This window comes from Anopheles stephensi, chromosome 3 (assembly GCF_013141755.1).
Source record: "Anopheles stephensi strain Indian chromosome 3, UCI_ANSTEP_V1.0, whole genome shotgun sequence".
In the NCBI taxonomy this organism is placed as follows: domain Eukaryota; kingdom Metazoa; phylum Arthropoda; class Insecta; order Diptera; family Culicidae; genus Anopheles; species Anopheles stephensi.
In genome coordinates, this window is record NC_050203.1 from 2,210,589 (window position 1) to 2,238,189 (window position 27,601).

The 27,601-nt window shown below is 48.6% G+C and overlaps 4 protein-coding genes across 4 annotated transcripts in view; 1 reads left to right on the top strand and 3 right to left on the bottom strand.

Annotated features, from left to right (window-relative positions):
* Positions 1-16,176, bottom strand: part of LOC118512170 (phosphatidylinositol 4-kinase beta) — an 82,913-nt gene extending 66,737 nt beyond the window's left edge. The window contains exons 1-2 of the mRNA XM_036056254.1: positions 16,003-16,176; positions 14,440-14,761 (exon numbers count right to left, since the gene is read on the bottom strand). The gene's annotated coding sequence lies outside the window, so the exon portion shown is untranslated. The remainder of the gene's footprint in view (positions 1-14,439; positions 14,762-16,002) is intronic.
* Positions 16,177-19,043: 2,867 nt separating this feature from the next.
* LOC118512183 (ATP-dependent RNA helicase DDX54) lies at positions 19,044-21,768 on the bottom strand. The gene is made up of 2 exons (XM_036056273.1): positions 20,735-21,768; positions 19,044-20,672 (listed from the first exon to the last, which is right to left on the bottom strand). The coding sequence occupies exons 1-2, from the start codon at positions 21,629-21,631 to the stop codon at positions 19,137-19,139; spliced, it is 2,433 nt and encodes an 810-aa protein (XP_035912166.1). The 5' UTR covers positions 21,632-21,768; the 3' UTR covers positions 19,044-19,136.
* A 48-nt stretch (positions 21,769-21,816) lies between these two features.
* On the top strand, positions 21,817-23,578 carry LOC118512184. Its single transcript, XM_036056275.1, has one exon. It carries the CDS (start codon positions 21,939-21,941, stop codon positions 23,532-23,534), a length of 1,596 nt encoding a protein of 531 aa, XP_035912168.1. The 5' UTR covers positions 21,817-21,938; the 3' UTR covers positions 23,535-23,578.
* On the bottom strand, positions 23,567-27,594 carry LOC118512182 (HEAT repeat-containing protein 6). Its single transcript, XM_036056272.1, has 6 exons — positions 27,036-27,594; positions 26,316-26,973; positions 25,520-26,249; positions 25,060-25,454; positions 24,817-24,980; positions 23,567-24,747 (listed from the first exon to the last, which is right to left on the bottom strand). The coding sequence occupies exons 1-6, from the start codon at positions 27,429-27,431 to the stop codon at positions 23,641-23,643; spliced, it is 3,450 nt and encodes a 1,149-aa protein (XP_035912165.1). The 5' UTR covers positions 27,432-27,594; the 3' UTR covers positions 23,567-23,640.
* Between the last annotated feature and the right edge of the window lie 7 nt (positions 27,595-27,601).

Sequence of the window (27,601 nt, forward strand, 5' to 3'; positions counted from 1 at the left end):
GCCCCGTAACCTTTTCTCTCAGACACTGAGATGATCTCATGCCGGTGATTTGGATACAACAACAAATAGATCGGAACGGGTTACGGTTAAAGATATCTATTCGCCCTACTCGGCGAATACCGTGAAAGAGTCTACCATTTCTTAAGATTATCAGTTCCAGATTGCCTGCTGCTGAATGAGAAGGCATCTCCAACAAGAATTAAATCAAGCAGCCGCTCACGACTGCTACACACAAACCAAGAACTACCAGGACCTCTGATATCCAGGACGTCTGTTTTCTTACATCTCACAGGTTCTTCGCTGAGCTCATGACTCCAAGACACGCTGGTAAATTACCTGCAACAACAAAAACAAAGAAAAAACCCACATTAATTTTAATATTCCATTGTACAAGTATGTAGCAAAACAACCTAGAAGCTGGAAATAGAACAACAAAAAATCCCCACTACTCGTTCATCACTCTAAAAACTCCCGGCAAACTCCCCCCAAAACGTGCCCTATCTCTGTGCGCCACCTACCGGAAGCATCAGCAGGCAGGCGGCAGGCAGGTTTCCCCGTCGTCAGCAGATGAAGGAGTTGCGGAGCTGCGTGATGGCATTTGTGGCAAATTTGTTTCTCGTAACAACACACACACACACAAAAGCTGAACAAACAACTGACAACGTGGAGGATTATAACGCCGCCTATCATCGTCTCGATGTCGTCCGCAGCGAACGTTTTGCTCGATAATTAATGGCGGAGTGGACGCACTAGAGAACCCCTGATGGAGCTGCTACTGCGGTACTGTTCTTGTCATCAGCCTATCGATTCAATGTTTTTACAGCCCATCGCCCATCGCCTTCACACCCTAGAAGGGCTACAGCGCCTACAACGCAAAACCCTTTTTGGCGTACTGATCTTTACAGAGAAAATGTTTGCTGAGCGATGGTTGTCCAAATAGATGCTCCGGAAAACCAGATATCCTTAGGCAAATAAATAAATTCCATTCTTTTACCTAATTTTCTTTCTAATCTCATAGCTAAACGACGCATCAGAACTATGGCAGCGGACGAACGGATGTAGAACCCCAGGTTCTTGCTCCAAAAGCCATCGTCATTCGGCGATGTCTTGATTGATGAACCTTGTCGGTACTCTGGATGACTCGTAACTCCTACCGGTTCCAATCTAATTACCGTTCGAACCTGTTATAACCTAATCCTGTTTAGATTTCCGTGCCACTGATTCCAATGATTACTTCCGCCCGCCTAATATCCGATGGTGCCGTGTGATGGTGACTGCTTCCTCCGCATTACGCCGAGGTGTAGTTAAAAGGACATTAAAGCTCAAGCACTGCCTTCACACTCACTCACACACACACATGTAGAATTATGTTCTAACACACACGCGAACGCAGCGGGAGCCGGGAAACGTCGTCGTCGTGTGTGTGGCTGTCGCCTTAGAATCAAATCGATTCGATGGAATCGATTCCGGCGTTGCGTTGTCGCTGTGCTCCACAGGACAGGAAAACACCCGGAAGTGCCTCATTAGCGAGCTGCACAAACGTGTACCTTCGTACCGGTAGAGTGACTGGGGGGTATTCACTAGATCAAAGCCCTGACAACGTCAACGACCGATGAATAATGTCGTGCAGGACGTGGAGCGAGCTGGTATCGTTCCCGCGTCCCGAAATGTAGACAACACAGGGACACAAGTTGCTGACGAGGGGCCCTAGTTCAATAGCTTTCCCGATGATGTCCACCCTCCCCCGCTGTGTGTCTCTGGAGTCCCTGGAGCGTTTAGCGTTCAATTGAAGTACATCATGTGAAATGTTCCATAAACAATGCAATAGAGAGCTGCGCAAACTGCCGATGCTTCGCGGAGTTTGTTGGTACTCTTGGACATGTCTCTCCTGGACGAGGACATCCCAGGATAGACAGAGAACCTGTGGACCAAACTTTTGCCCCAATATCGAGAGCCAATAGTTTAATAAGAGAGTTCCTTCTGTTTGCTTTGCATTACGAAATAGACGACCAGAGGGTACAGATTTGTCGGACTTAGATTGGAGACTGAGTTCCACGATAACTTGCCAGCTCTTATATCACGCTTTTCCCCCGTCAAGCAATTGATACTTGATCCCTTCGCTGCAGCTCCGTTCAACAAGTTGTCGCCATGATGCCATCCCTGAAGAATGCACTGTCCTACATATTCTGCCCATGCCTCCACCCATTTGGACAAACATGCTTTCCGACCACAGCTAACCGAACCCACCAACCGAAGGGGGAGGTCGTTAACGGTCCCGAACCGCGGACACAAGGTTCACAGCGGACAAAGTAATCAGCTAATTGTGCCCATCGTTTATCTTGTTAAAGCTAGAACAAACACAAACGCATTACTTTCATACAAATGCAGGAAGCAGCTTTAGCAGTTTTCCAAAGCGGAGCAAACACAAACTGCTCGCCGAGTAAGCAAACCAACACACTAACCAAACAAACCCGAAAACAAAGGGGGCTAAGGGCTTCTTGCTTGCTCTGCAACGGATGAAAAGAAAATGGCGCACTAAAAAGGAGACATACAGGGCGGGTTCTTTGCAGGACGATAGAAGAAATGCTTGAAGCTAGTGGCCGAAAGCGTCCTTAAAATAATGTCCACGCTTGATTAATCTGTTTGCCAACTTTCCAAGCTGTTTTGACCACATTGTTTTCGTCTCGGTGTAAAGTACCATCATCATGATAATAATTATACACAGATAAAAGGGACCACAAACATTTAACGTTGCACACTTGGCAACGACGACACATCTTGAAGCTATGGTCCGGGGTCCGCTTATCCTGAAGCAAAGCCCCTGCGGCGTGATCCTGTCTCTTGGTCCAGCAGGTAGCGGCCGAGATAATCATCCACCATGTGGTAGCCGCCATTTGCCAATAAAAAAAACACTTGTACTCAAGCTTTTGAGGATTCCCGTTTTCCCTGGAATAGCTTTCCTCGGTGTCCTTTTTCCTGGTACGCAAGTTCAAAAGATTCCACAAAGCAAGAGAAAAGAAGGTTCAATGGTCAAACGCAACGGCACAAAACAGCACAAGAAACCTGGTCCCGTTGCCCGAGAGCCCGCATTCCTGGGACAATCTTCTCGGGAGAAAGTGGGCTGGCGTACATTGAAGTGTTTGTCTTTAAGAACCTTTTCGCCAAGCCATGGGTCCCGAGTTTGGAATGTTTCGTGTGTGTGTGTGTGTGTGTCTCTAGTTTTGTCCTTCGAATTTTTGGGACATTCAGGTGCGTGTCAGACCGAGTTTATTGTAAACTATTTTCTCAGTCATTTTTATTGCGACCCCGGTTTCGGTACTTTCATCGCAGGGAACAACAGTTCAAAACATCGATAAGATATGAGCGTTAACCTTTCCGGAGGTACCTTTTCTGTACCTGGAATGGGAGGAGATGTTCGTTTTAACCGACTTAACTTTACCGGCATCTACCTTCTACTTCGTTCGTTGGGAATACATTGAAGGCACAAAAGGACATCGTCGGGATGAAGCATAAAGCTTGCTTTTCATCGTTTGAAAGGAGCGCTTCTTTGGGCTAGATAAACAACTTGGACGAACCCTCAGGAAATCCCCTGTGGATCGGGAAAAAGGATCCGAAACGACACTCGCTGGAGACAGTTTCGACGTAATTTGCACGTGAACCACAATCGGACCGTTCTCCAATTCGGCGCAAATTGAGATCTCGTTAGAGACCTGTCTTTCCTGACGCGCTTACACTCTAATGCCCTTTTGAGGGAAGGATAGGGGACTAACCGGAAGCTTTGGAAGCAAGTGTTAATTATGTGCTAAACTTAATGAAAATCTTTCACTACATACACAATGCGGAAGAAAGCGGGAACACACACACACACACACACGCATCTTCCAACTTCATTCGAACGGGAGCAGTTTGGCAAGAGCTCCAGCCAGTCTAACAGCATTGTCTAGCGTTCCCATGGTGATGGTTTGGTGGGTTCCAGGCTTGTTGCTACAACCCATGGCCGAAATGAAGCCACCACCATAATATGGTACACATTCAATTGCACCGCTACTCCACAGTACACAATTAGTGCACAATGGGGACCTCGCCGCTAGTGCTCTCATTTGGAGCTCCAGCAATCCCGCCGACTTGGGAGAGGTTTAAAAAGGCACCAGCAACGGGAACCCATCAAAACGGAACACCGAACACGACAAAAGGTCTTAAATTGAAAAATTGTTTTGCAACCATTCGGCCCCATCCATCGAGTCCGCCACTGCTCTGGACCGGTTGGTGGTGGATCCCGAAACGTCGTCAAGTGACGCCGGCTCTGCTCGGCAGTAGATCAACAGTTGTTGCGGGCGCACTTGAGCAACAATCAACATTCCTAAGCCAATGAAGAGCACCATAACATAACCCACAGCGAAGCCGTTTCCGAGCGAGAAGAGACTGTGGGACTTTCACTGAGCGACATCACAGTGCAGGTTGCGTATGTGCTGGAGCAGAATGGGAGTCAAAAGATGGAATTGTTACAATTGTTGACAGATTAAGTTTGATTGAGTACTTTCTCTTTCCACCATTCGGCAGGGCTGCAATTTCAGAGGACTCGGTGAACTATTTCTTGCAAATCTTTAAACCCAAATCATCCACCTCCACTGTTATGCCTTCCAAGATCTCCAAGATCTCTCCCTCTTGTTCGCTTCACCCCAGCGAGGATCATCTTCGGGTGTCATTTTACGCTTTGACAAATCGCATTTTCCGCTTCCGTCACAGCGAGACCGTCACTTGCCTGCCCGTCCGCCGATGCACCAGATCTCGAACCTCCGACGGAAATTTAATTTCCACCAAGCAAAAAGGTAGGGAAAATGGTCCAAACGGCAGCGATCCATATGTTCCGGGGAGGAGAGAGACCACATCCATATCGTTTCCGCAAAGCCTCGTCTATCTCACATTACGCCCCTTCGACTTCCGACGAGGCGGCAGGAGGCAGAAAACAAGATAGAGGAACCTGGATACAACAAAAAGGCGCGTGTTAAATACACGCGTAATGCGCGTAATCGACGTGGAGGGATCGCAGAGGCACGTAGCCGTGTGGCCACAGTCGATCCATCCATCGCAGGGGAGAAAGTTTGTTGAGCTTTCGCGAAACTTGGTCGCCGTGGTGCGGTGGTGACGGTGGTTCCTCCACTGCTACACTACTCTAAAACAGGTCTTTGGCCGATTTTCCTGTTTGCTGAAGGGTTTAACTGCATAATTTCGGTTTCAATTACCGATCGGTGTTCGACCGAGCGGTCCTGCTGGCTGGCTCCAAAGGAAATGTAAAACATACAAATGATTGAAACTTGCGATTTCATGCTTCGTGCGTCGTGGACAACCGCGTTCATTGACCACGGTGTGTGTGTGTGTGTCAAACAATGCTATCAGCAAATGCCCATCAGCAACAAGCTTAAGGCTCGTGCCTTGTGATGGCTATCGTGTGCTTTGATTGCGAAAAGCCTAAGCCTAATCCCCTCTCGAAAAGTGCATAACTCGAAAAAAAAACACCGGAGTCCAGCAGCCCCGATTCATCCGATCGATCGTCGGAAAGCGGTACCGGCCTTTAGTGGGTCTTCTAAACCATATTTTAGGAGCGTTTGCCTGATTTTGCTTAAATGGTGAGGCAGCTCCTCACTGTAATTAATTTACGTCATCCAAAACAAAAAACAAAAACCTCGACCGATTGCGCCAAAGTTAATCAAAATCCCACACCGATCGGTTCAGTTCGGCGTGATTTTTTTTTTCTTCTTGCCTTCTTGCCGTTCGATTTAAATTACTATTCACGGCAAGTCCCGCTGCCTTTCGGTCAGGTGTTTCCGAACCTCGCTCGCTTCACTGTTACTGTTGCTGCGCTCCCTATTTACTACCAATTCCGTTGTTTCACCCAACTGGATCAATTGTTAGCTATTATTGATTACCGCTGCCGGCCATTCCCATCTCGCGTTTCGTGTTCAAGATGACGGGATTTATGTTCGAAAATTGTTATACTTCCCTGTTCCTGTTCCCTTTCAACACAGCTCAACACTAGCAATCTGTGAACTTGCTGCACAATAGACACCGAATCAATTAATCCACTTCTGGCATAATTAACGTACGTTCATGGAAGCCGCTTTCTGCGTTTTGTTTTTCGAAACCCCCGATGAAAAGCGTTGATTACAGGCAGATTTGAGGTGATTATTTTAAATTAGAAATTGCTCACGAGACTTCCTCTCGCTCTCTCTCTCTTCTTATGCACAAAAAAGCCTTAAATAAACAATCGTTTGTGATAAGATGCAACAATGTCTAATTAAACACAGCAAGCAAATCTTAATTGTAACGGATAGAGGCAGCAAGCAAACCCGATTTCTAATATCCGGCAATTTGTGTCAACATCACACACGTCAAACGGGTCACGCCGAGGGTAACCTTGAATGAGGCAGCTATCCGGAGCCGGACAGATTTTGGATGCCCATTAGTGACTTTAGTTTGTCAATTTGTTACTAACTATTTTGATCTCCCACCCCAACACAAAAGGGGTGGAAAACAACTTAAAAATATCGTCCACCAACACCAAAACACACCAAGAGCAGTTACGGTTTTTGTTTTCGAGTAACGCAATTCCAAACTCCAAAACAGCGATTCGTGATTGTAAACGTTTGGGGAGCTCTGTAGACTCGGTGGAGACTTGACTGCTTCAAGCAGTGACACGTGTTTTATGTGCGTAAGGTCCGAGCGTAAGGCGCGCGCGCGTATGTGTGACCGCAATATCCTTTCCATTTGACGGCAATTCGAAACGCGGTGGCAACACAGTTTCGCTTTCAGCTTCGTTACCCACGAAATGAAACACATCATCATCGTTGGTGTGTCGTCCATTAAAGCAACTGACCAACCTAGGGGGGGAGAGGGGGGGCAGAGATCTCTTTCCTAAACTCCATTCACAATTCGAACATCTCGGTGCCTGTCAAGGTTAGAAATTTGCGATTGCTAGCTCCAAAAGGCAGGCACAATGGCAACGAATTATACAACGAATGTCTGTAAAAACTATCGCGACTCCGGTATAAAAGTAAGCCGTGCGGAAGTTGACAAAAATAGCTCCCTACAAGATGGCCAATTAGCGCGAAAACCTGTCCCCCAAAAGAGACTCGTCGCGGAGACACCTATGCGACTTCTTGGAACACGTTACACCACGGCAGGTTTGGTGGACAGACAGACAGTTGGGCACATCAAAATTCGAAATTCGACGCTAGCTGCGACAAACGTGCCCAAACATTTCGATCTCGCGCATTCTTCGCATTCCATCGAACCCCGTCGTCCGTGTCCCTCGCCCAACCCAGCCTAAACCCAGCACCATTCACGAACGGCAGCGAGCATGTCCGAATGTTTACAAACAACGTGGCCTCCGGCGTGACGCGCCGTCCATCGGATGTGAATATCCGAAACAGGGTTGACAGTTGGCAACCCTTACCATAAATTAACCCCTCCAACGACGCATAATAAGCGACACTGATTGGAGGTACGCACCAGTACGAACCGAACATGGCCGATGGAGTCGTCACCGAAACCGATTTTGGCTATCGGGGAATGACATCTCTAGGCCCCTTTCCCCGCCGCATTACAACCCACCCCCGAGTAGGCACCCCGAGGGAATGGGGGTCACTCACTTTCAATTGTGTTCAATCAAAATTCCATCGGAATGGGAAGCTAAAACCGAAGCGAACGGAATAACCCCTCATTCCGGTGCGTTCGGTAGCCAGTACCAGTCTAAGCATCAAAGCGAGAGACTCGAGAAGGGTTATGAGGTCACTTCAATCGTTTTTTTTTTCTACCCAACCCCAGGCCACGGTTGGCAGCTTTATGGGGGAGGATTACGAGAATGCGTACGCGTTTGGAGCATTGATCTGAAAAGCAGCAGCCGACGTGCTCCAACAACGTACTGTAACTATCAACAAAATTCAGAACCCCAAGAAACACAAACTTACCACCCATAAAACAATACGGGCGTGATGGGGCTGTGTCCTACATTCCAATCCAGCTTCTAATACAATGGTAGCCAAGCTAAAGATTTGGAGAATTTCATTTAGCAACAGGCACAAAACCTCACTTCTATAAACAGGGTTGAACAAAATGGGGCGGGTAAAAACCACACTTTGGCTCACTGTCTTACGACTTTGTGCTACAAAACATGCACAATTATTCAGGGTCATCCGCAGGGCAACAACGGCCAGTAGTGTACGATTGAGGCAAACCGAAGCGAAGAATCGAATGGAAGTTGCCAATGTGCCAATGTGTGCTAGAATACGCTCACGTAGTAATCGTCCACGGGGAAACCTCATCAACCTCATGCGCGCTCGACGAAGACGGCAGTCCCATTTGAGGTTGTGGCTCTGTTTGGACTTTGGATTCCAACGTCCACCGCGTCAAGTCTAGATACTAATAGACAGTTGGATCCGCAACACGCGTACCCGCTACCGGCGCGCAAGGTCAACTGGTGGTGCTAATCGCCTACCACACACAAGACATCATCCACCGTGCACTGGCTAGCCAGTTGTAAGTCTTCCGAAAGGATGTACACAGTAGCAAAACTCTTCCAGTCCCCCTTTAAGAGATTCCACGTGTCGTCGAGAGGGGTTGCCGATGATGTTTTGACCAACTTCTGGATGAAGCAACTACTTCAACACTAAAATAGTTCGATAAACAAGGTCACGGTCGATCCGCAGTAAGGTTTCGCGCGATTGACGTCTGCAGCTATTGAGAGCTTTTACTTCGGAATTGGAAGCTACTAAGACGCCCTGAGGCTTAGTAGAATTCCGTCAGCTTCTCTTCAAAGTCTCAGCACTTCCAGCGAAGTTGAACCTTCCAAGCAATGTTACATTCGCCTCAATTTATGCAAAAAAAAAGCCTGCAGTGAAATGGCCCCCAAACAACACGAACACAAAGAATCAAGTGTCCACGGCAAACCCGCCGTCAGGTTAAAAATCAATAAATGTCGCCGTCTCGACCGCAACCAACGGTAGTAATGGGCTGCTTCCCCACCGAGACCGCGTGCAAGGCCTTCACGAGTTGGAAGTTGAGTTGTACCCCCCCCCCCCCCCCCACCAAACGCCGCCACGATGTGGTAAGGTGCTTACCAAACTGCCCAAAGCCCTCTACTCCGATGCAACCTTGCCCAAAGCTCGGCCACAATCCGGTGGACCGGCTGGCAGCAGCGAGAGTAACTCGGCAGTAATTGCAATCGTCGGGCCGAGCACTCCGCCGCTTCATTAGGGCGAGCTCACGACGGTCCGTTTGTGACCTACCGCAAACGATTTGACTGCATTCGCTGCCTAATATCCAGATGGCTAGTCGCGATTTTTTACACCAACTCCTGCTAAAAGACTAACGAAGCTGATTTCGAACTGGAGCTCCTTTCCGTTTTAAGCCAATCGCCAACCACTTGGGCGCTAAAGCAACTTCCAATATTAGACAATAAGTCGGAGCGCCCTCCGTAAGCTACACCACACCGTGAGATAGATAGGGTGGGCAGCCCCAACGGTACGCTAATCCCAACACTCTCGCGGGAAACCCTCCGCCCGTTTAATCCCACACTTAAGCCTTTCGTAGTTCGAGCATGGTTTCAAACCAGATTAGGGATCAAGCTTCAAAGCCACATTCCGGTGGCGTTTATCCAACGCATTGGGGGGGGGGGGCTTTCGGAGGGATATTGCAAAACAGTTTGACTTGTTTTTTGTGGAGGAGCGTGACACCAACTTGCAGCTGCACGTCAGTAGCAATAGAACCCAAAGCGACGCAGACTGTTGGGTGATAATGGACTGTTATGAAATGCTTACTGGCGGTACAACGGCCAAGTTCCGTGGATGTGATGCAAGCATCCTCTGCTTGACGATTGACTCAAATGGACAAGCCGAAGCCTCCAGAACAAATCGTACATAAAAATTCGTAATCAAAATGATCGCGTAACTGGAAATGGCTTATCAAGAATATGTCAACAAATTCTGCTCAACCGTGAAATGTAGGCTTCCGTCCGCTTCTCACTGTCAGATTGCTCTGGAATGCTCTGCCTCTGATAAGACAAATTGTCACCAGCCAAGGGCGTCATTGGCGTCTACGCACTTTGACCTGCGCTTAAGAATTGCTTTTGGACATTGGACTTCACTAGCTTTCCGGGAACTATTACAGAAACCACCACCGGAAAACCGTTGCATTCCAAAACACCGCATCAATACTAAACCTTGACTGTTGGCCCGAACCTCGCTAATGTCTAGCGCCTCAATCACCCAAGCGTCTTATCAGCGGTCCGAGAGGCCAAGAACGGAATTCGAACCAGCTCCAGCGTACAGATCAATGACCGAACACCGGATTGCTGGATGCATTTGTAGGCGCTTCGGAAAAGTGGGTAAACAAATAAATTACCCCAACGACGCACCAGGACACCACCACGCTTCGGGCGCACGCTTCACAGTGACCCATTTTGGAGAGCTGCACCCTCGGTCTGCCATAAAAAAGAAAAACCAGTGCATGGCTCGGTATTGTTGGAACCGTGACAAGTGCGCAAACGAGAGCGTCACAAACTGGGCCAGCCCTTGGGACGTTATCAGTGGGTAAATAAAGTGACTCTTCGGCTCCAACCGTACCTCTACTCCTTCCAAAGGGATGAAAGAAGCCGGTGCTTCGCTCTCCGCACGGAAACGATTGAGGCTCCTTCCAAGCTGCAAATGCCAATGACTCTGGTGTGACAAGAACCATCATCTAATTCATTCGCGAATTAACGTGCCTGTAAGTTTTGTCGTTAAGCAGCAGCAAGCAAATAATGGTTGGCCCAGAGTTTTGGGCGAACAATGAGTTTCGCAAAGCCTCCCACCGACAAACAAGGGTCGCCAAAGGAAAGGGACTGGTCTCCTTCGGTTTGCAATTCCTTTTTCAGTTAATTTATTGAAGGTTACCACTGTAACAACCTGACCCAGGCTGAGGCTAAGAAAACTTTTTCCCTTCCGTTCGCAAACATACTCAATAATTCAACACCATTTTCGAGCAAAGTTTACTCGGCGTGCCGGGATTTTAACGGAGATGGATGAGGGACACGATCGGCTGTAAGCGGTAAACGGTAAGCTATTATTTAGCTCGATTCCCGGCTCTTTTTTCAATTTTTCTGTCGGATGGGAAAATGTTGGAAACGTCTTCAGGTAACTCTCACGGGAGATGTGTTATCTGCGGGGAAAAACATACGAATTTTCTTCCGCGCCAGACTATGTAATCTTAAAACTGGCCCACAAATCGTTCGTCATGTTGCAAACCCCAAAACTACCCTCTTAACAGATAATTCCTTCACAAAAAGTGCGCTTTAAAGGAAGCACGGAAAGCGATAAGCAATGGATGGGGTGCAAAGCAATGGAAAATACTTGGATGGACCTTGGGACAAGAACGGGGTAGGGGGAAAGATAAGTACGGAGATGTCTTTCCCCTGTTTTTCCTAGCATACCGGTTGGAAGCCTTTTCCAGGCTATCATCTCGAGACGATCGTTAGCATGATGATTACGATTATAATGATGATGATGATAGTCGTGTTTTGGTAGCTTAAGCTTAACGGGCGGTGGGGGCATATTTTCTTTAACAGGCTGTTTTGTTAAATATAGAGAAGTATAATGTACACATTTACAAGGAAACAGATTACTTTTTTTCTGAAGCATCGAAAGTGATTGATTAACCTTTCCGTGCTTCGGGTTCAAATCGATCACAGCTTTTTATTTAGAGACGTGCCTAACCCAAAAGTTACAGACTTTCAGGAACTTTTGGGTTTTAGGAGCTTCACAGCATGTAAGAAGCCGTGTTCAACTCAGACACGTTTATGCAACACGTGAACGGAAATCTCGATCAGTTCCTGTGCCTCTCCCGAGCAAACTGGATCAAACGAATGCCAGTGTCGTTCGCAGGGTGATAGTAAACTTGTTCAAAACAACGCCAAAAATAACTTCCAACAACTGAGGCTTCTCCGCGGAAAGTTTCTTCCAAAAGTTGTAAAACGAACCGAATCGGACAGACACGTGTGCGAGTGGTAAATGATTGGTATTACTGTCTGCGTTCAGGGAGCAGCCTATCAATCCTTGTTCAATTGAAAGGAAATAAGAAATAGAAAGGTTTTTTTCTTCTTTTGGGTGAAAAATAGGATACTTTCGCTTAGTCCACATTATTCCTGTTTTTCCGCAAGTTGAAACACGGAAACATAGAGCCGGATAGGCAGTCTGTGCAGAAATCGATTGTCGTAGGCTGCCGTACGAATGGGTTAGGTTAGTCAGAGCTGCCGTCATTTTTCGTTCCCGCGTCGACGATGACGAAGGTGACGTGTTTCCCACCAGCATACTACCCGCGGCTGTCCTTGCAGTTGACAAGCAGGCAAAAGAAAAGCAATCGAGCGACAGACGAACCAGGAAATCGTACCACGGACCACCTTCCACCACTGCAAGCTGCTTTGCAGCGACGACAGACCGGGTCTCGCGGTTCATTCATTGAGCTAGGACGAACGGTGGCCGCTCGGTTTGTAAGAAGGATAGTCTGCTCGTATATTTGTGTTGGTGATAACGAGGCGTGCACAATTTTTCATTGGCTATAGAACCCGCAATACAGTCCGCAGTGGATGTGTTCGAGGTTAAGAAATGTTAAACACAGCAAAAGGGTTGATAATTAATTCATTCTACAGTAGCTCTCACATCCCAACAAGTCCTTCATCGAATGGTGTAAAAGGAAAAGATTTTTTTTTGCTACTCCGGTTGGTTCCGTCTGGTCGCGCCCTTCTGCCGAGGAGGGAGTTTTGCCCGGTGGCCTACAAACGCTAACATTATCAAACCAAGCCAGGGTCTGCCGTGCGTCGTACGGACAAATACACATTTAATCGGCGTCAATAAGCGGCTCTGGCGGGCGAAGGACGACGATGAGTCCTTTCCGTGCTGCTAAATGTGGAGTCGCCCAGTCTGAGGTGTTTATTCCGATGCGGTTTCGATACTTTGTTTGTGTGTGAGTGTGTATGAATGTAGGAGACGTCCCTTCCAACCCACCCCTTCTCACCCTCCCCCCCCCCCCCCCACCAAATGCACACACATACGAAGGTCGTAATGGGACGAAAACCTCCGAACGACTCCGAACGAAAAGCTCGTCCTGCGTTCAAGGCGAAAAGGATATCATCAGCGTCATTGAAGTTGAAGCTTTCTTTCGCTCTCTCTCTCTCTCTCTTTCTCACATTACTCTCGTACATTCCAGCAAGGATATGGAACAACACCCACGCGATTCGGGCGTAGGAAAATTTGGTATAACCACTACAACCACGCACGGCATCGAAAGCCCTGTAGTAGTAGTCTGCATTCAGGCCCTTAATTTGCCGAAGCTGCGGTACACGTCTGGCACAATTTCCCTGTCACACTACTGTTGTGTGTGGTTGTAGACTGCTACCATACCATACCTAGTAGGCTGTGTTGTGTGTGAAAAGTCCATGCTGCTTTTTCATCTGCAGCTCTTTCACACGTGTACACAATGGAAACTGTTGAGCTTAAAGACGTTGTCTAGGGTTTTCCGATACCGGAGTGCAATTAACACGTTAGGAAAATAGAGGAATTTCCTTCTCTTCTGAGTAGTTTACTGCTTTTTTCCCTTTTTTTTTTTTTTTGAGAGAATCCAAAACCGAACCAGTAATTGTTTTGCAAGAGGAAATACAAATCGAACCGACCCCCCGCCCAACAAGTGCAGGGAAAACGATGTTGGAATGAAAATTGATTTACGACCAGCGAAAACCGAACGTGAATCTTATGTGAAGGAAAACCCACACACAAAACGGTACGTATTACAAGCAGGAAAATGCGCTTGGGAAATCGCTTTCCACCACCACCTCTCTTTCCGTCTGTCTATTCTATTGTGGGCTGGATGGGCAAGAAACTTTTGAACGGAAAATTGGGGAAGGGTGTGTCAAAGGCGAGCGCGGCGAGGCGACAAAAAAAGAGGCAGAAACCAATTGTCGGAAATTGGAAAATATGATATTTCTTTCCAACCGTTCATTTTCCTCCCAGAGAGCAGGAAAAAGGTTTGGCGTTTAGGGATTTTGCGTAACGCAAGACGGTTGTGGTCGGGATGTTATGTTACGCCCTTTCCATTGGGAGCAGTACAAATCCCTGTGTGCGATCGGGGGGTGTTGCAATCTGCAATAAAATACCACCAAGAATGGTACGACGGAGACCGCGCCGGAATCTTTACTTCCCGGTTCCCATATGGTGCCATACCGTGTCGTGTGAGTTATTTTTGGGCGGAATAATTGGCCTGGAAAGAGTTTTCCGTCCGCGTGTCGAGTGCGATATACAAACGGAATTATGTACGGGGGTGTGGGATTTATTACAGACTTGTTTTTGTTTATGTATTTCTCTAATTGGGTTGGCCGAATACGCTTGAGAGATGTGAACCTGATTTTCAACTCACCTTTTTTCTAACTCAAGCTTTGGCAAAATTTCTCCTGGACAGCTTCATACTCCTTTTTATAAAAATCCAAAACCTAAAGCCTGACCACTGGCACCACAATTCCGGATGTTCCGAACCTTCTTTTTGTCTAACAGCTGCACCTGATCTGCACACAGCCACAGCTCCGCAACAAAACTTCACAAACCTCACTACGTTTGGTTTCCTTTTTCTTTCACTTTGTGTACACAAGAAACTATGTAAATGGTAAAAAAAAACACTCAACTACACGATTCACGCACTATCAATCAAACTCAGCGAATTTCCGGCGGCAACAAACTGGGAACTGGAAAAGCACAAGAAAATGCTGGATGAAAACAGAAAGCAGCAAACCGAGTGAAGCAAGCAGGCATTTGTTTATCACTCCGACCATCATCCATCGCACGCCTATACCACGAAAGAACGCACCGAACCGAGCACACACACACAAACAAAAGCAAGCATGCGCGCAGGCACGCACACAAACACGGCGCGTATAAGAAGAGAGAATGTGTTTAGGGCGTTGTTTTGGTTTGGCTTTTTAAATGCTACATTTTTGCTTCGGTTTTATGCACTTTACTTAACTATTATTTTTGACATTACTTTGCATATTCACCGTTCTTTTTGTCGCTCTTCGTTTTTTTACAGCACACTTCACAGGTTTATATGGGCATAAATCCAATCCGCTAGCTGACACGGATGCAATGGTGCCACGCAAACAGAGCGAAGAAGCGAGAGAGCGAGACGTTGAGATCGAGAGTGAGTGAGTGAGCGAGAGCGCACATGCACGCAAATATACACCACAAAAGAGTTGATGATTTCTTCGATTTGACCTCGCAGGATGACGAATTTTTGAGGCATTCACTTCCGAATGTTGGCACAATGTTGGCACAGGAACACAAGCGAACAACAAGAGCAACAACAGACACCTACATCTTTACTTATACCATTCCGTGTGGTTCACTTTTCACACACTGACACTCGCACTGTATCCTGCTCGTGTACGCTTCGTTTTCGCACCGAACTGTTTAGCTTTGGCTGTTTTTATATTCGATTTTTTTTTCTGATTGTTGGATTATTATATTAACAATCACCACTGTTTTCGGTGTTATGGAAGCTTTTTACTGCCTTTTTTCACCATTCGCAGCTAATTATTTTAGAAACCCCAGCATATCGGTAGCCTCGATACGACGATGGTCGAAGAAGCTGCTGCAATCGCGCACACATACTTGTTTACACACGCTCGTCGCATGCTTCTGACGCATTGCCCAACGCTGCTCCGGTTGGTGTGTATCGATGATTGCTGCCTGGCAGACACAAGCAGCATCACAACTGCGACCGGGAATGGCTTACACGCGAACAATTCGTTCAGACAAGCGCATCATTTTCATTGCCCAGAAAACGGTTCGTTTCTAGATGGTTCACACTCGCCAGCATCAAATAGATACACACAAAAGCGCCCCGTGCGGGAGTGGTAGTGAACGCTGGCTGCTGAACGGGATTTAAATGCACCCACTGCTGGGTCCACTGCGACCACATCAAACTTACATTCGATTTGCTGCTACACTTGCACTGTTTCTGTTTCGTATTGCATTGCATCGGGTTAAGTTCGATGCACACAGTTTTGCGTAATGTACAAACTTTTTAACACAAAACACTCGGAACGCGGACGCGACAGACGCACATCCGTACGCTTTGACTTTTAGAGTGAGAAAAAAAATGGCTGACACAACAAACACTGACACCAAATCTGGACTTTCGAGTAGAGCGAGAGGGAAATGGGGTCGCAAGAAAGAGATGACCGACGGCTTCGCTTTACCGCACATTGCCGAACACAGCCGAAGCCGTGTGCCCATAGTGCGTGCATGAGTTTTGTCCATCACTGCCCAATTAACAAGAATGGTGTGGCTGCAGTAATATACATTTTAATTTAAATTATATATTTTGTTTCCGTTGCGATTCGTTGATTATGATATTTTTGAGAATAAAAACTGGCCAGGAGAACGGGTGACTTTTTTATTATAGAGAGAACTGTTCAGGAAACAGAATCTGCTCGAAAGTATAAAATTTGTCCTGTGTGTCGTGCTTACAAATTCCGCTGTGCGGACAGCATTCGCTCCTTTTCCTTCCTTTTGTCACTCGCTTTTACAGAGCGTGCGAGCAGGAAAGATCAACTGTACAACGAGCGAGAAAGCCAGATAGTGGAGGAACGTATGTGGACAAAAATTGGTACACCAGATTTTATTTCAAGCAAAAAGTTAAAATTTTTAAAATATCTACTTTTGAAAAGAATTCCGGAAACTACCATATTCAATGGCCCATATGAGTTTGAAGAGTTTCGTTTCGTAGACCTGTTTAACTTCTGTTTGCTCTCTGTATTATTCAATTTTCATTACAGTTCGTTTTGTATCATTCCTAAACAAAAAGCATTCCATTTCCACCACTTGTTCGAAAGCAAATCACTTAAAAAGCAATGAAAATCGTCTCTAATTTGTTTAAATATCCATTACACATTTGTTCTGTGTGTCTTTGCCCTACCGTTGTCGGCTGTCGCTATAAATCAGAGCCCAATTAACAGACAGCCCTGGCAGCCGCCCTCTTACTGAGAACTGATATTGCCCAACAGTTATCTGTTTGTGGACTAATTTAAACAAATTGAACCAGCTTTTGCTTCAACGTTTCTGTATGCCTCTTACCCGGTGGCTTACAGTGACAAATGCCCACAGGAAAACAGCTGCTACCGAATGCCGGCATTTTCTTTTAAAATCGAATCAATTTGATCAATTTGATCGTGTGGACCGATGTTATTGTAACAAGGCTCAGCCATGATTGTAACCATAAGGGTACCAACATTTTCGATTGGTAATGATTGAATTAGTCACTTCCATCGGCAAGCCCCTAGTGCAGAACGCGTTCCCCTGCCGAACATTGGGAAACACCCGTATGTTAGTTGCACACTTCCGTGGCTAGAATTCCGCCGAAAGCTGATCCCCTCGCTGAGCATTCGTATCTGCCCCGTCCGCTAATGGATGCAATTTCTTATTGGCACCCCATTTTTGTTGTTCCCTAACCGTACAACCGACAACGACGCGTCATCATGCTGGGCGCGTGGCGGGTTTTATTTCACCTCGGAATATCGTGGCCGACATTCGAATTTCTAGACAAATGGCGTTGTACGCTTATGGGCAGGACGAAAAGAAGGGCCGCACGAAAAAGGTGCCTCGACCCATACATCATTTGACGCCACATAATGGTGAAACACACAAGCAAAAAAAAAAAGAATCGGAAAGGAACACTGGCGACTCCATCCAGTCCAGACGTCCGACGGCGAGTTCTTGAACGCCGCGAACGATGATGATTATGATGCGATTTGGCGGTCTGATTCAAGGCTAACACGCAATACAGTTACGTTGCAAGGACTACCAGGACTACTGGTCGGTGAACGTTTGCCCTTGATCCTTGTACGAATGCTTCCGTTCCCCGAAGCTACCAGTCTAATCTGGGCCAACCTTAACCGTGGTCATATAGTGACAGCAATTAAAGTATCATTCCCGGTAACAAAAAGGGCACATGATGGCTCATCCTTGTCCACTTATCGAGGCACGAAGATTGGGCCGGAAACGAATTGCAAAATTAGGTGCGCTTCCGCTTAAGCTTTGCTAGAAAAATATCGAAATATGCACTTCATTCCTCACAGACAGTGACATCAAATTTGAGATGTCGGATACCGGAATTAAGACCGGGGGAAAAAAAGGAAAGTAATAAAAAAGCCGAACCCGCACGATAACGTTGGCCGTATGGCCGTGAACGCTTCCTTCCTTCCGAATTCTTGTCCCGCCCTTTTTTTTGTCCTATCTCCTCCTTTAGAACCTTCCTTTCGTCTAGCTTAACCAGACGTGGCCCTTCCTTGCTTGCTTTTCCGCTTTTTCTACTTCCGTTATGTTTAGAATTCATTCAGGCTAATGCTTCATTCCTGCTGCGTTCGATCCGGTTGCGGCATTAAGCTAGGTATGCTCTTTCTACAGGTTTTCTCTTTCAACATTCTTGACCCAGGAACAAGCCCCCCGTACTGTGAATGTAGTTATATGATAATTGAATTGAGTGTGTAACTGCAAAGAGTCACATTTTTTCATTCACTGACTTAGCACAGTAGGCCATGGCATATCAAATGCACCGACGCTACTGCGCCATGTGAGGCTGGCTCCTCGCTGGTTACTCTGGATGACTTTGGAAAAGAAAGCTCAACGAGGTCCTGCAAACTACAAGAGGTAGAGGAGGCTCTGACGAGCAGGACGCTTCGACAAGGAGATCTCTTGAAAGGGTTAGGCCCTTAGACGATGATCTGGTATGATGCCAACGAATTAACATCGATTGCGAGGTCCATTAGACTAAAAGAACTCTGGTAGACGAGGTTTCTCAGACGACAAGATCGGCTAGACTAGACTTTGGACTTTGGGACTTTGGAAGGATTGAGGATTGAAGATAGCTTTAAATAGACTAATGATTTCTAAGTCAGCCAGAATCTGGATTAACTATTGGAAAAGGTCCACTTTCCTAAAGTCATCAACATCAAGGAAGCAATCTTTGTCTTAAGATATCTGTGGCAATGTATATATATTCAATTGCTTATATTCTTACGCGTGTTTTGTTACTGACTGAACCTTACCGAACCAGCCATCCGCTTACTTACCCTTGCCCTTACCCTTCCGCTTGGCCAGGGCACGCTTTTTGCGCTGGATGTTTTTCAACCGGGCCGCCTTCTCGCGCTCCTGCTTCGTCTCCTTCTCGAGTCGCTTCTTCACGATCTGTTCGGGCGTCTTCAGATCCAGATCGCGCAACTTCCGCAGATCGGCCTTCGCATTGTGCCGTCCCCAGTGGGTGTGCGGGTACTGGCGCTGTACGATCGGTACGGCACTCGCACCTGCCTCTCCGCCCTCATCGTCCGACGCTTGCGCCTGTTCCGCCATCAGCTTTTCGTCCACCTTCGTACGCTCCTTCCACTTGTCGTACCGGCCCGTCTTGTAGGATGCGGCAATCCACACACCGTGCTCGGTGCGGATCTTGCCCGCCCGTGGGTTTTCCACGTTTACCATCTTCTTCTTCTTGCGGTCCCATTTCTGCAGCTGCCGGTGCATCCGCTGCCCTTCGGCCGTGTCCCCGACCACACTCAGTTCGGCCGAATTTGCTTGGCGAGCAAAATTGTCGATCGCGTACCCATCTTCCTCGGCGGCGTCCTTCGCTTGGTAGGCGATAAAGTGCTCCTCATCGCGAGCGGTTGCTCCCTTGCGCCGCTTTGGTCCCTGCTCGCCCTCGTTTTCGTTCGCTTTGCTGTTCAGCTTCTCCTGCTCTTCCGCATCGAGTTCGGCCAGCTTGCGCTTGTGCTTCTCGATCTTGGCCTCATCCGCTTCACGCTTTTGCGTCATCGCCACGAGCTCTCGGGCGTGTGCCTTCGGGTTCAGCTCGAAGATGGTCGCTTGTGGACGGTAGCTTTTCATGCGCGCCAGGAAATCGTTCCGGAACGCATCCGCATCAACGGTGGACGAAGCCGTGGGCACCTTTTTTACCTCCTGCTTTGGAGCGTCCTCTTTCGCTTTCGCTTTCGTTATGGAAATCAGCTTCCCCTTTTTCGTTTTCTTGCCCTTCGCTCCACCGTCCAGTGGGTCGGTGTTTCCCTGCAGAAAGTCTTCCAGCACACCCAGTTCATCGATTTTAAAGTTTTTCGCCCGCTTGTTGGATGCCGCTGATGCTGCCGGTCGCGTTACGAAGTACTGCTTGTACGCATTGTTGCTCACCCGGTATGCGGTCGCGAGGTCCACGTGCGTTACGTACTCCTGCACGAGCAAGTGTTCCGTTTCCTGCGTGTCCGGTGGCACGATCCCGATCGTTTTCCGGTCGGCTAGATTGAGCGGTCGATTCAGAAACATGTGCAGGTCGATCAGATGAGCGATATCGTCGTTCGAGAAGATGGAATAGGCCGTTCCACTGCGACCGGCACGAGCGCATCGGCCGACGCGATGGATGAACAGCTTCGGTTTGCCCGGGAAGTGCAGATTGATGACGTAGTCTAGCGTTGGTATGTCGAGACCGCGTGCGGCAACGTCCGTTACGACGAGCACGTTCACCTTGCGGTGCGTAAACTTGGCCGTGTTGATTTTGCGCGCGGATGCATCCAGTCCGGAGTAGACGTGACTGTTGGGAACTCCTGCTTTGGTCAGCATCTGAGAAGAACCAAAATCAACTATGGGAACTGGAAGGCAATGCACAAGCAGCTGATACTTACCAACGAAATCAATTCCACGTGATGCTGCGTACCGGCAAAAATGACCGTCTGCGCCGTGCTCGGGATCACATCGCGTAACAACACCAATAGTGTGGCGTACCGTTCCGCCGGCCGACAGTAAATGTATTTCAGATCGAGCGTGTCCGGTATCTTCGATTCCACGTCCAGTCGTATCAGTACCGGCTGGCATAGGCCTGCCGTTGCAAAGTCCACCATCTGCTTAGGCAACGTCGCACTGAAGAGAACCATTTGGCGCGATTCCGGCAGTCGCTTGATCGTTTCGGTCAGCTGCTCGCCGAACCCCATCTCGAACAGTCGGTCCGCTTCATCCAGCACACAGTACTGTACCGAGCTCAGCTTCAGATCCATCTCCACACAAAGATGCAGAAACCGGCCTGGCGTAGCTACGATCACGTCCGGCAGCGTGTGTACCGCGGCAAACTGGGAATCCATTGAATCTCCGCCCAGCACCAGAATCGACTTCAAATCCATAAACCGTCCCAAATGCTTAAGAAACTTGTACGTCTGTATGGCAAGTTCGCGGGTTGGCGAAAGAATCAGGGCCCGTGCTCCACCGCCCGCCTTCGCCTCGCGCTGCTTCAGCTTCTCGAACATCGGGATCAGAAAGCAACCCGTCTTACCGGAACCGGTCTTTGCCATCGCCACCACATCGCGCCCGTCCATGATGAGGGGAATCGTTTTGCGCTGAATCGGGGTCGGGATTTTGTAGCCCATCTTCAGGATTCCCTTCAGCACGGGTGCGCTCAGTCCCATCGCCTGGAATCCGCCCGACTTTTTCTTGCCCTTTCCCTTGCCTTTGTCCGGATCATCGTCGTAGTCGACTTCGGCCTTGTAGAGCGTAAAGCCTGGCACCTCGTCCAGTGCCATTACACTCATTTTGTGCGTTCTAAATCGTTTTCCAGCCTCGTTTTGCAACGTGTGGGTAAATTCGGTCGACCGGCTGCCGTTTTTGAACGAAACACGAGGTTTTGGTGCTGTTGTTTACGTTCCTTCATCCGATGACAGCTGTCCGTTTTGTACTAAAAAGGCGGATGACGTTCGTTTGACATTTGGGACGATTTGTTTGCTTGGAAAGATTGTCAACAACGTCCTTGAGATTGTAAACAATTGTTCCGAAAGAGCTTGTGCCGGGGTTTTTCTTTACGAAAATTCTATCAGAAGATATTCAGCACACCTCAGAACAATGGATAACATTAGCGATGCGGCCAACAAAACAATCGGAAGTACTGAAAAGGAAGAGAACCCAAAAGTGTCGGAAGAAAACAACTCACAAGGGAAGGATTCGGAACAAATTGAACCCAACAAAGGATGCTCTCCTCCGGTGGGAGAAGGCTCAAGGGAAAGCGAACCATCCTGCAGTAAAGAACCCGACGAGGAAGATGAAACAATGCTGAAAGAAAAACTCCAAACACTGAAGGGCGATCGAATCGGGGAAACGATGTACTCGGAGCGCTTCGTCCTGTCCACCATCCTGAAGCTATCGAAGCAAGGCAACCGTTTGCTGGAGGATGACGAAGAGTTCGAGCATGACCTTTGCAACCTGTGGGACATGACGATTGAGCCGGACGTGGTACGCTTTCTTCTCGAGCAGGATGTCATCGAACTGTTTCTTGCTTTGGCCGCCGCATCGGAGGATTTTCGCTTAATCGAGATTCTGTTCGGCATCATCGGCAATATGTGTTGCGTGGAGGAGATGCACGATTTGTTCTATCGGCAGAGCAATTTGCTGGTAAGCTTCTGCGACTTTCTCTCCATTACCGATGCTCCGGTGTTGGTGCAGCTGATGCGAACGCTTACGACGCTCTTCGACCGGTCGGACGACGAACGATACCATTGGTTTGGTGTGATGAAGAAGGTGGACAATCTGACGGAAAAGCTTTCACTCATCCTCGCTACCAGCACCAACAGGGCGCTGCTAGAGCATACGGCCGAGACAGTGGGCGCAATGATCAATCGGTTTACCGAGGCAGAGGTGGATTATGCACAGCTAAACGAGTTCTATCGCCTGTTCGGTAAGAGCTGCCTACTCGAAGGACTGTTCGAAGCGTTCAAGCAGCTGTTCCCGTTCCCCGCTCGACGAGAAGCGGCTGGCGATGGGTTCGACGAAGAAACGCTAACACTGAAGGACATTAAAACGATGCGTCGTTTTCTCGAGATTCACGAACACTTTATCCTGAGCTCGAACGAGCTGTACGAAGCGTACGTTAGCGAGGTGGATCAATGCGTTCACCGCGTGCTTTCATCGTTTGTGAACGAGTGCGTACTGTTTCCAGTGACGAAAAACCATATCTGCATTTTTGTATCGATCAGCAACATTTACAGCGGCATTATGTACCACTTCCGGGCGGAATCGTTCGTCTGTATGGTAAAGATTTATGATCAGCTGGCAGATGCACTCAAAAACCCACCACGGGAGCATGCGCCTGTCTCCAGCCGATCAACCGAGAATGGTACGGCCCCCATGGAGGAAGGTGAAGACGCAGAAGCAGAAGATGATGGTGGAGCGTTTGACGTGGAGACGGCATGTGCCGAGGTACGAGAAGCAATCTTCTTCCTCGTAGGACCGATCGATGAACAAATAATCCGGGCGGCGATTAGGATGGGGCAGCTAAAGGAATCCACCTTTGAGCAGATGTGCCGCGAATTGCGAGAGACGATGGACGGTGAGCCGTTGCTGTACCAGACTTGTGCGAAGCTCATGAGCGCGGTGAGAGAGCCTACCGAAGAAGAAGCTGACGTTCCCATGCTGGCAACTAACCATGCAGCAGAGCAGTTTTAAACCTAACTTTAAATACAAATAAAACCACCTTCTTCTTTTTCACACATCGAGTCGTCCTTTGCATTCATCGACGGGGATACCGGTTTATTCGCCAGATGAACGCTGTTCAGCAAACGTCCGAATCGGTGAAGCATTTGAGTAACAGGTCCCAGGATGAGGCAGGTATCGACTCACCATCTCCTTTGCTGGACTTTCGCTTTTCCAACAGCGCACGGTAAGACTCGAGCAGCGCTGCACTCTTTTCCGGCAGTATGCGACTTATCACACGCACCCAGTTCCCTCGCACTGCATCGTACAGTGGCAGGAGCACGCCTGCCATCGGCACTACATCCTCCTTCGTCACTAAGCGTAACAAATGGGCCAGCGCAAGGCACAGCTGCTCCTGCAGCGAATCTCTTCGTTTGTATTCGTTGTAGTCCACCAAGTTGTCCGACTGCTCGAGTGCTTGTAAAAGAGCGAGCCAAGTCGGTTGGAAAAAGGCACCGTACTGCTCCCGTTTGCCAATAACCGTCAACGCTTGGGCGGCATTGATGCGAACCTTAAAGTTGGGTGAAGCGACGACCGTCTCGCACAGTGCTGGGAACACGCGCCGTTCCCAGGTACCGGCGGCACCGCAAGAGGTGCTAGGCAGGAAAAAGGTTTCGTTTTTCATCATATTCCCAAGCGCGTAACAAGCGTTCCATTTCACCTTTACGTTGACGGTGCTCGAGACGGTTACGTTCTGTATTAATCGCTCAATGGCGTCCTGGCATAGAGGGCTCCAGGTGGGCTGTTCCAGCTGGGCTGGCCGTAACAGGTGCAGCACATTGCCTATCGTGCGTACAGCATTGCTGCGCACCTTGTCGTTGTCCTTAGCCGAATCAAGCGCTACCTCCAGAGTGCGTCGCAACAGTTCATCGCTGATCTTTAAATATCCCTGCTGATCGTGTGATGATTCGTGATGAGTAAGCTGCAGATGATGTTGCTGATTCAGGATGAGCGCATCGGTCGCATTTCCCAGTGACCAGCTAGTTTTAATGCGTGCCGTAAGATTCGGATCACGCATGATCCTCAGTATCGATTCGATCGTGTTTTCCACGTAGCACACATCGTCCCGTAACGATGGAAACAGAATGTACACGGAGAGGGCTCGAGCGGCCGCCGAAGACACAGCGCTATCATCATCAAACGTACAGCCGGTTAGCAAGGATATTAGTGCCAGCTGCCGACCTCTCTATGGGAAAAGCATTGGAAAACAATTCGTAGACAAGAGAGATTCGAAGTGAAATAGGCTTAAACATACCGGGAACTTCTCGTACACGTGCACACCAACATTTCCAAGAGCATCGCAGCACACGGAGCGTAACGTAGCAACCAGCTGCACGTCTTGTATCTGCTCCGTTACGGTCGGGATGATGCTGGTCCAAAACTGGAGGGCCACATTAAGCTGCTCTGGATCGATTTTATCTATGCACAGAAAAACTCACATCAGCGTATGTTGGCTTTAAATCCAACGTCTTTCTCTCTCTCTCTCTCTCTCTCTCACCCTGTAAAAGCAGTTCCGTGTGTATGGCATGCCCGAGCAGATCCAAAAGACGCCCGGCATACAGCTTTATCTCCGGCAGTGGATCGCTGAACGCATTCACCAACGCCTGCGCTACCACGGACAGATGATCGGCTAGCAGCGAGTAGTGACTGGCCATTGCACACAACACCTGCAAACATTCCATCCGGACAGGCATAACGGAGCTAGCGACACCGTTTACACCCAAATTTTCCAACGTTACTTGAAGCAACCAGGACATACTGTTTTCCTCTGTACTGTCGCTCTCATTAGCCGGTTCGAGTTTTGCATTCACGGCACAGCCACCATCCATTTCCGGATCGGATTCCATCGCTTCCTCTTCCTCATTTTCCTCCTGGTTTAGCTCCAGATCAAAGCTGGAAGAGGGGACAGGAATTAGTTACGAAATTATGTATTTACTCAGCGAAAAAAACATTCTTACGCCTTTGACACTGGTTTGCTGCGTGCCACATTGCCGGTCGGTGTCTGGGCCAACCGTTTTATGCCTACCAAACCTGCGATTTCTTCCGTCAGGTCCGGTACGGAGATCAGAAAGCCCATCACCATCAAAGCGGCCACCTTTATAGTAGCGTCCCGGTGTCGTACTAAAGGACGCACGATCCTTACGAACCGTGTCGCGATGCCTGGCCGCAGCCGATGGAATGGAGTCGCCTGGATGAATACTGTAAGCCCCTTAAGCAGTTGCGTCAACACGCTAAGATCACTCTCGAGGGTCAGCGCTTGCGTGAGCATGGCATACATTTCGATGACCATGTTGCCGAGTGTGACCGAGAACGGGGTGAACGAAACGAGCGGTTTCTTGCTACTTTCCGCCTGTATCAGGAACGGTTTCGATTTGTAGAGCAGGAACGATGTGGCTTGTATGGCCGCTATACGACACTTTGGGGACGGATCGCGTAGCACACAGTTCAGCAGCGATACCGTGGCCGGTGTGCGTGTTTCGTCGGGAAAGAGAGCGTGCCAGTAGCCAAACATGATGCGCTTTTCGACGTGCTGCGCTAGCGTTCCTATCAGTACCAACGCCGCCTGTCTTAGCTTTGCAGACCGATGCCGTTCTACCTGTGCCCGGGAAGAGGTGGCTTCGTTTTCGGAATAATCCGAATCGCTCGTTTGATAGCAACCGGCCATCGGTGGCTGGCACTTGGATGACCCTGCGGATGGAAATGTTGGAAATTCAATCAAGCTGGTCCACCCAGCGGAAACGTCGTTACACTCACACTCCAGCACGATGCTTGCCTCTGAGTATGGTTGCCGGCTGATGTCTCCTTCGGCCATCGGTTTTTTCTCCCTGCTTCCGCCAGCGCCACTATTTCTTGTTGCCGCTCCTCCTCTTTTGTTCTTCGGATGGGTTCGTGTTTTGCGAGTCTTGGCCGTCTTTCCACCCTTGCTGATGGGTATGTGCTGCGGTTCTGGTATACCCTGTTGTGAGACAGGCACACGCTGAGGTACCAGGCTGGATACCTCCGGAATGCCGTACATTATGAACGCTTTGGCCGCACCAATCAGTCGACCCAGCTGGGCACTTGTCCACTCGTTCGGTTCCTCCAGCGAAACAATAATTCTTAGACAATTCACAGCGGATGTTGCGATGCTGTAGTAAGCGAGCTCGGTAAACGACTCGGGGCGGGCTTTGTATAGCAAATCCAGCACCGCATTGCCTACTGTGATTAGGTAGGGTTCGAGAACTTCAACACCCAGCGGTTCGCAGCAGATCAGGATCGATTCTAGGCACAGTACGGCAGCCAGGTACAGCTCACTGGGACTGCATTGGTCGAGAAGCGTCGAGGAGACGGTTCTCGGTTCCACCCGGCGGTAATCCGGATCCGCCAGCACATTCACTAGAATTCCGTTGTTTGATATGAAAAAATCGAGTAGCTAAAATTGAAGAACGAATTTAGTGCGATATTGCATCATCGTTCCGTGAAGGAGCTGCTTACCTGCGTAATATCACTGCACCGGCGGAACAGCAGCTGCAGCGTGCCCAGCACATCACACGCTACCTGATAGAACCGTCGCTCAAGACACTTTCGGAGCCACACAATCAAGCTCAGCGTGACCGCTTCCGGGAGCACAATCTTCTGCCGGCCCACAAGCGATTTGACGAGAAAGCATGCTTTCACTACGAGCGTATCCTCGTGCACCGGAATGTTGAGGAACGATTCGATCAGCCGAACCGGAGACCGCACGTCACTGATCCTTGCAGCGCGGTAATTTAACCCATTCAGCTCATTCAGCAGTGTGTTGATTTCGTTCCGATAGTCCGCAATCTGGGTGCCACAGTTCAGGAAGAGGAACTTGGTCGAAAGCTGCAGAAATTGCTGTTCCAGCTCCATATGGTGAAAGTTGTGTGGTGTTGTGGCAGGCTCCGTCGGAAAATGGATTTGTTTTGATGTGCGATGATTCACTTACCCTTGCGGTTGTATGGGTGAGATCAGCTGGAGACCGATTTTTAGTACCAATGCAATCATGTTTAGTACCAATGCAATAATGTTTAGTACCAATG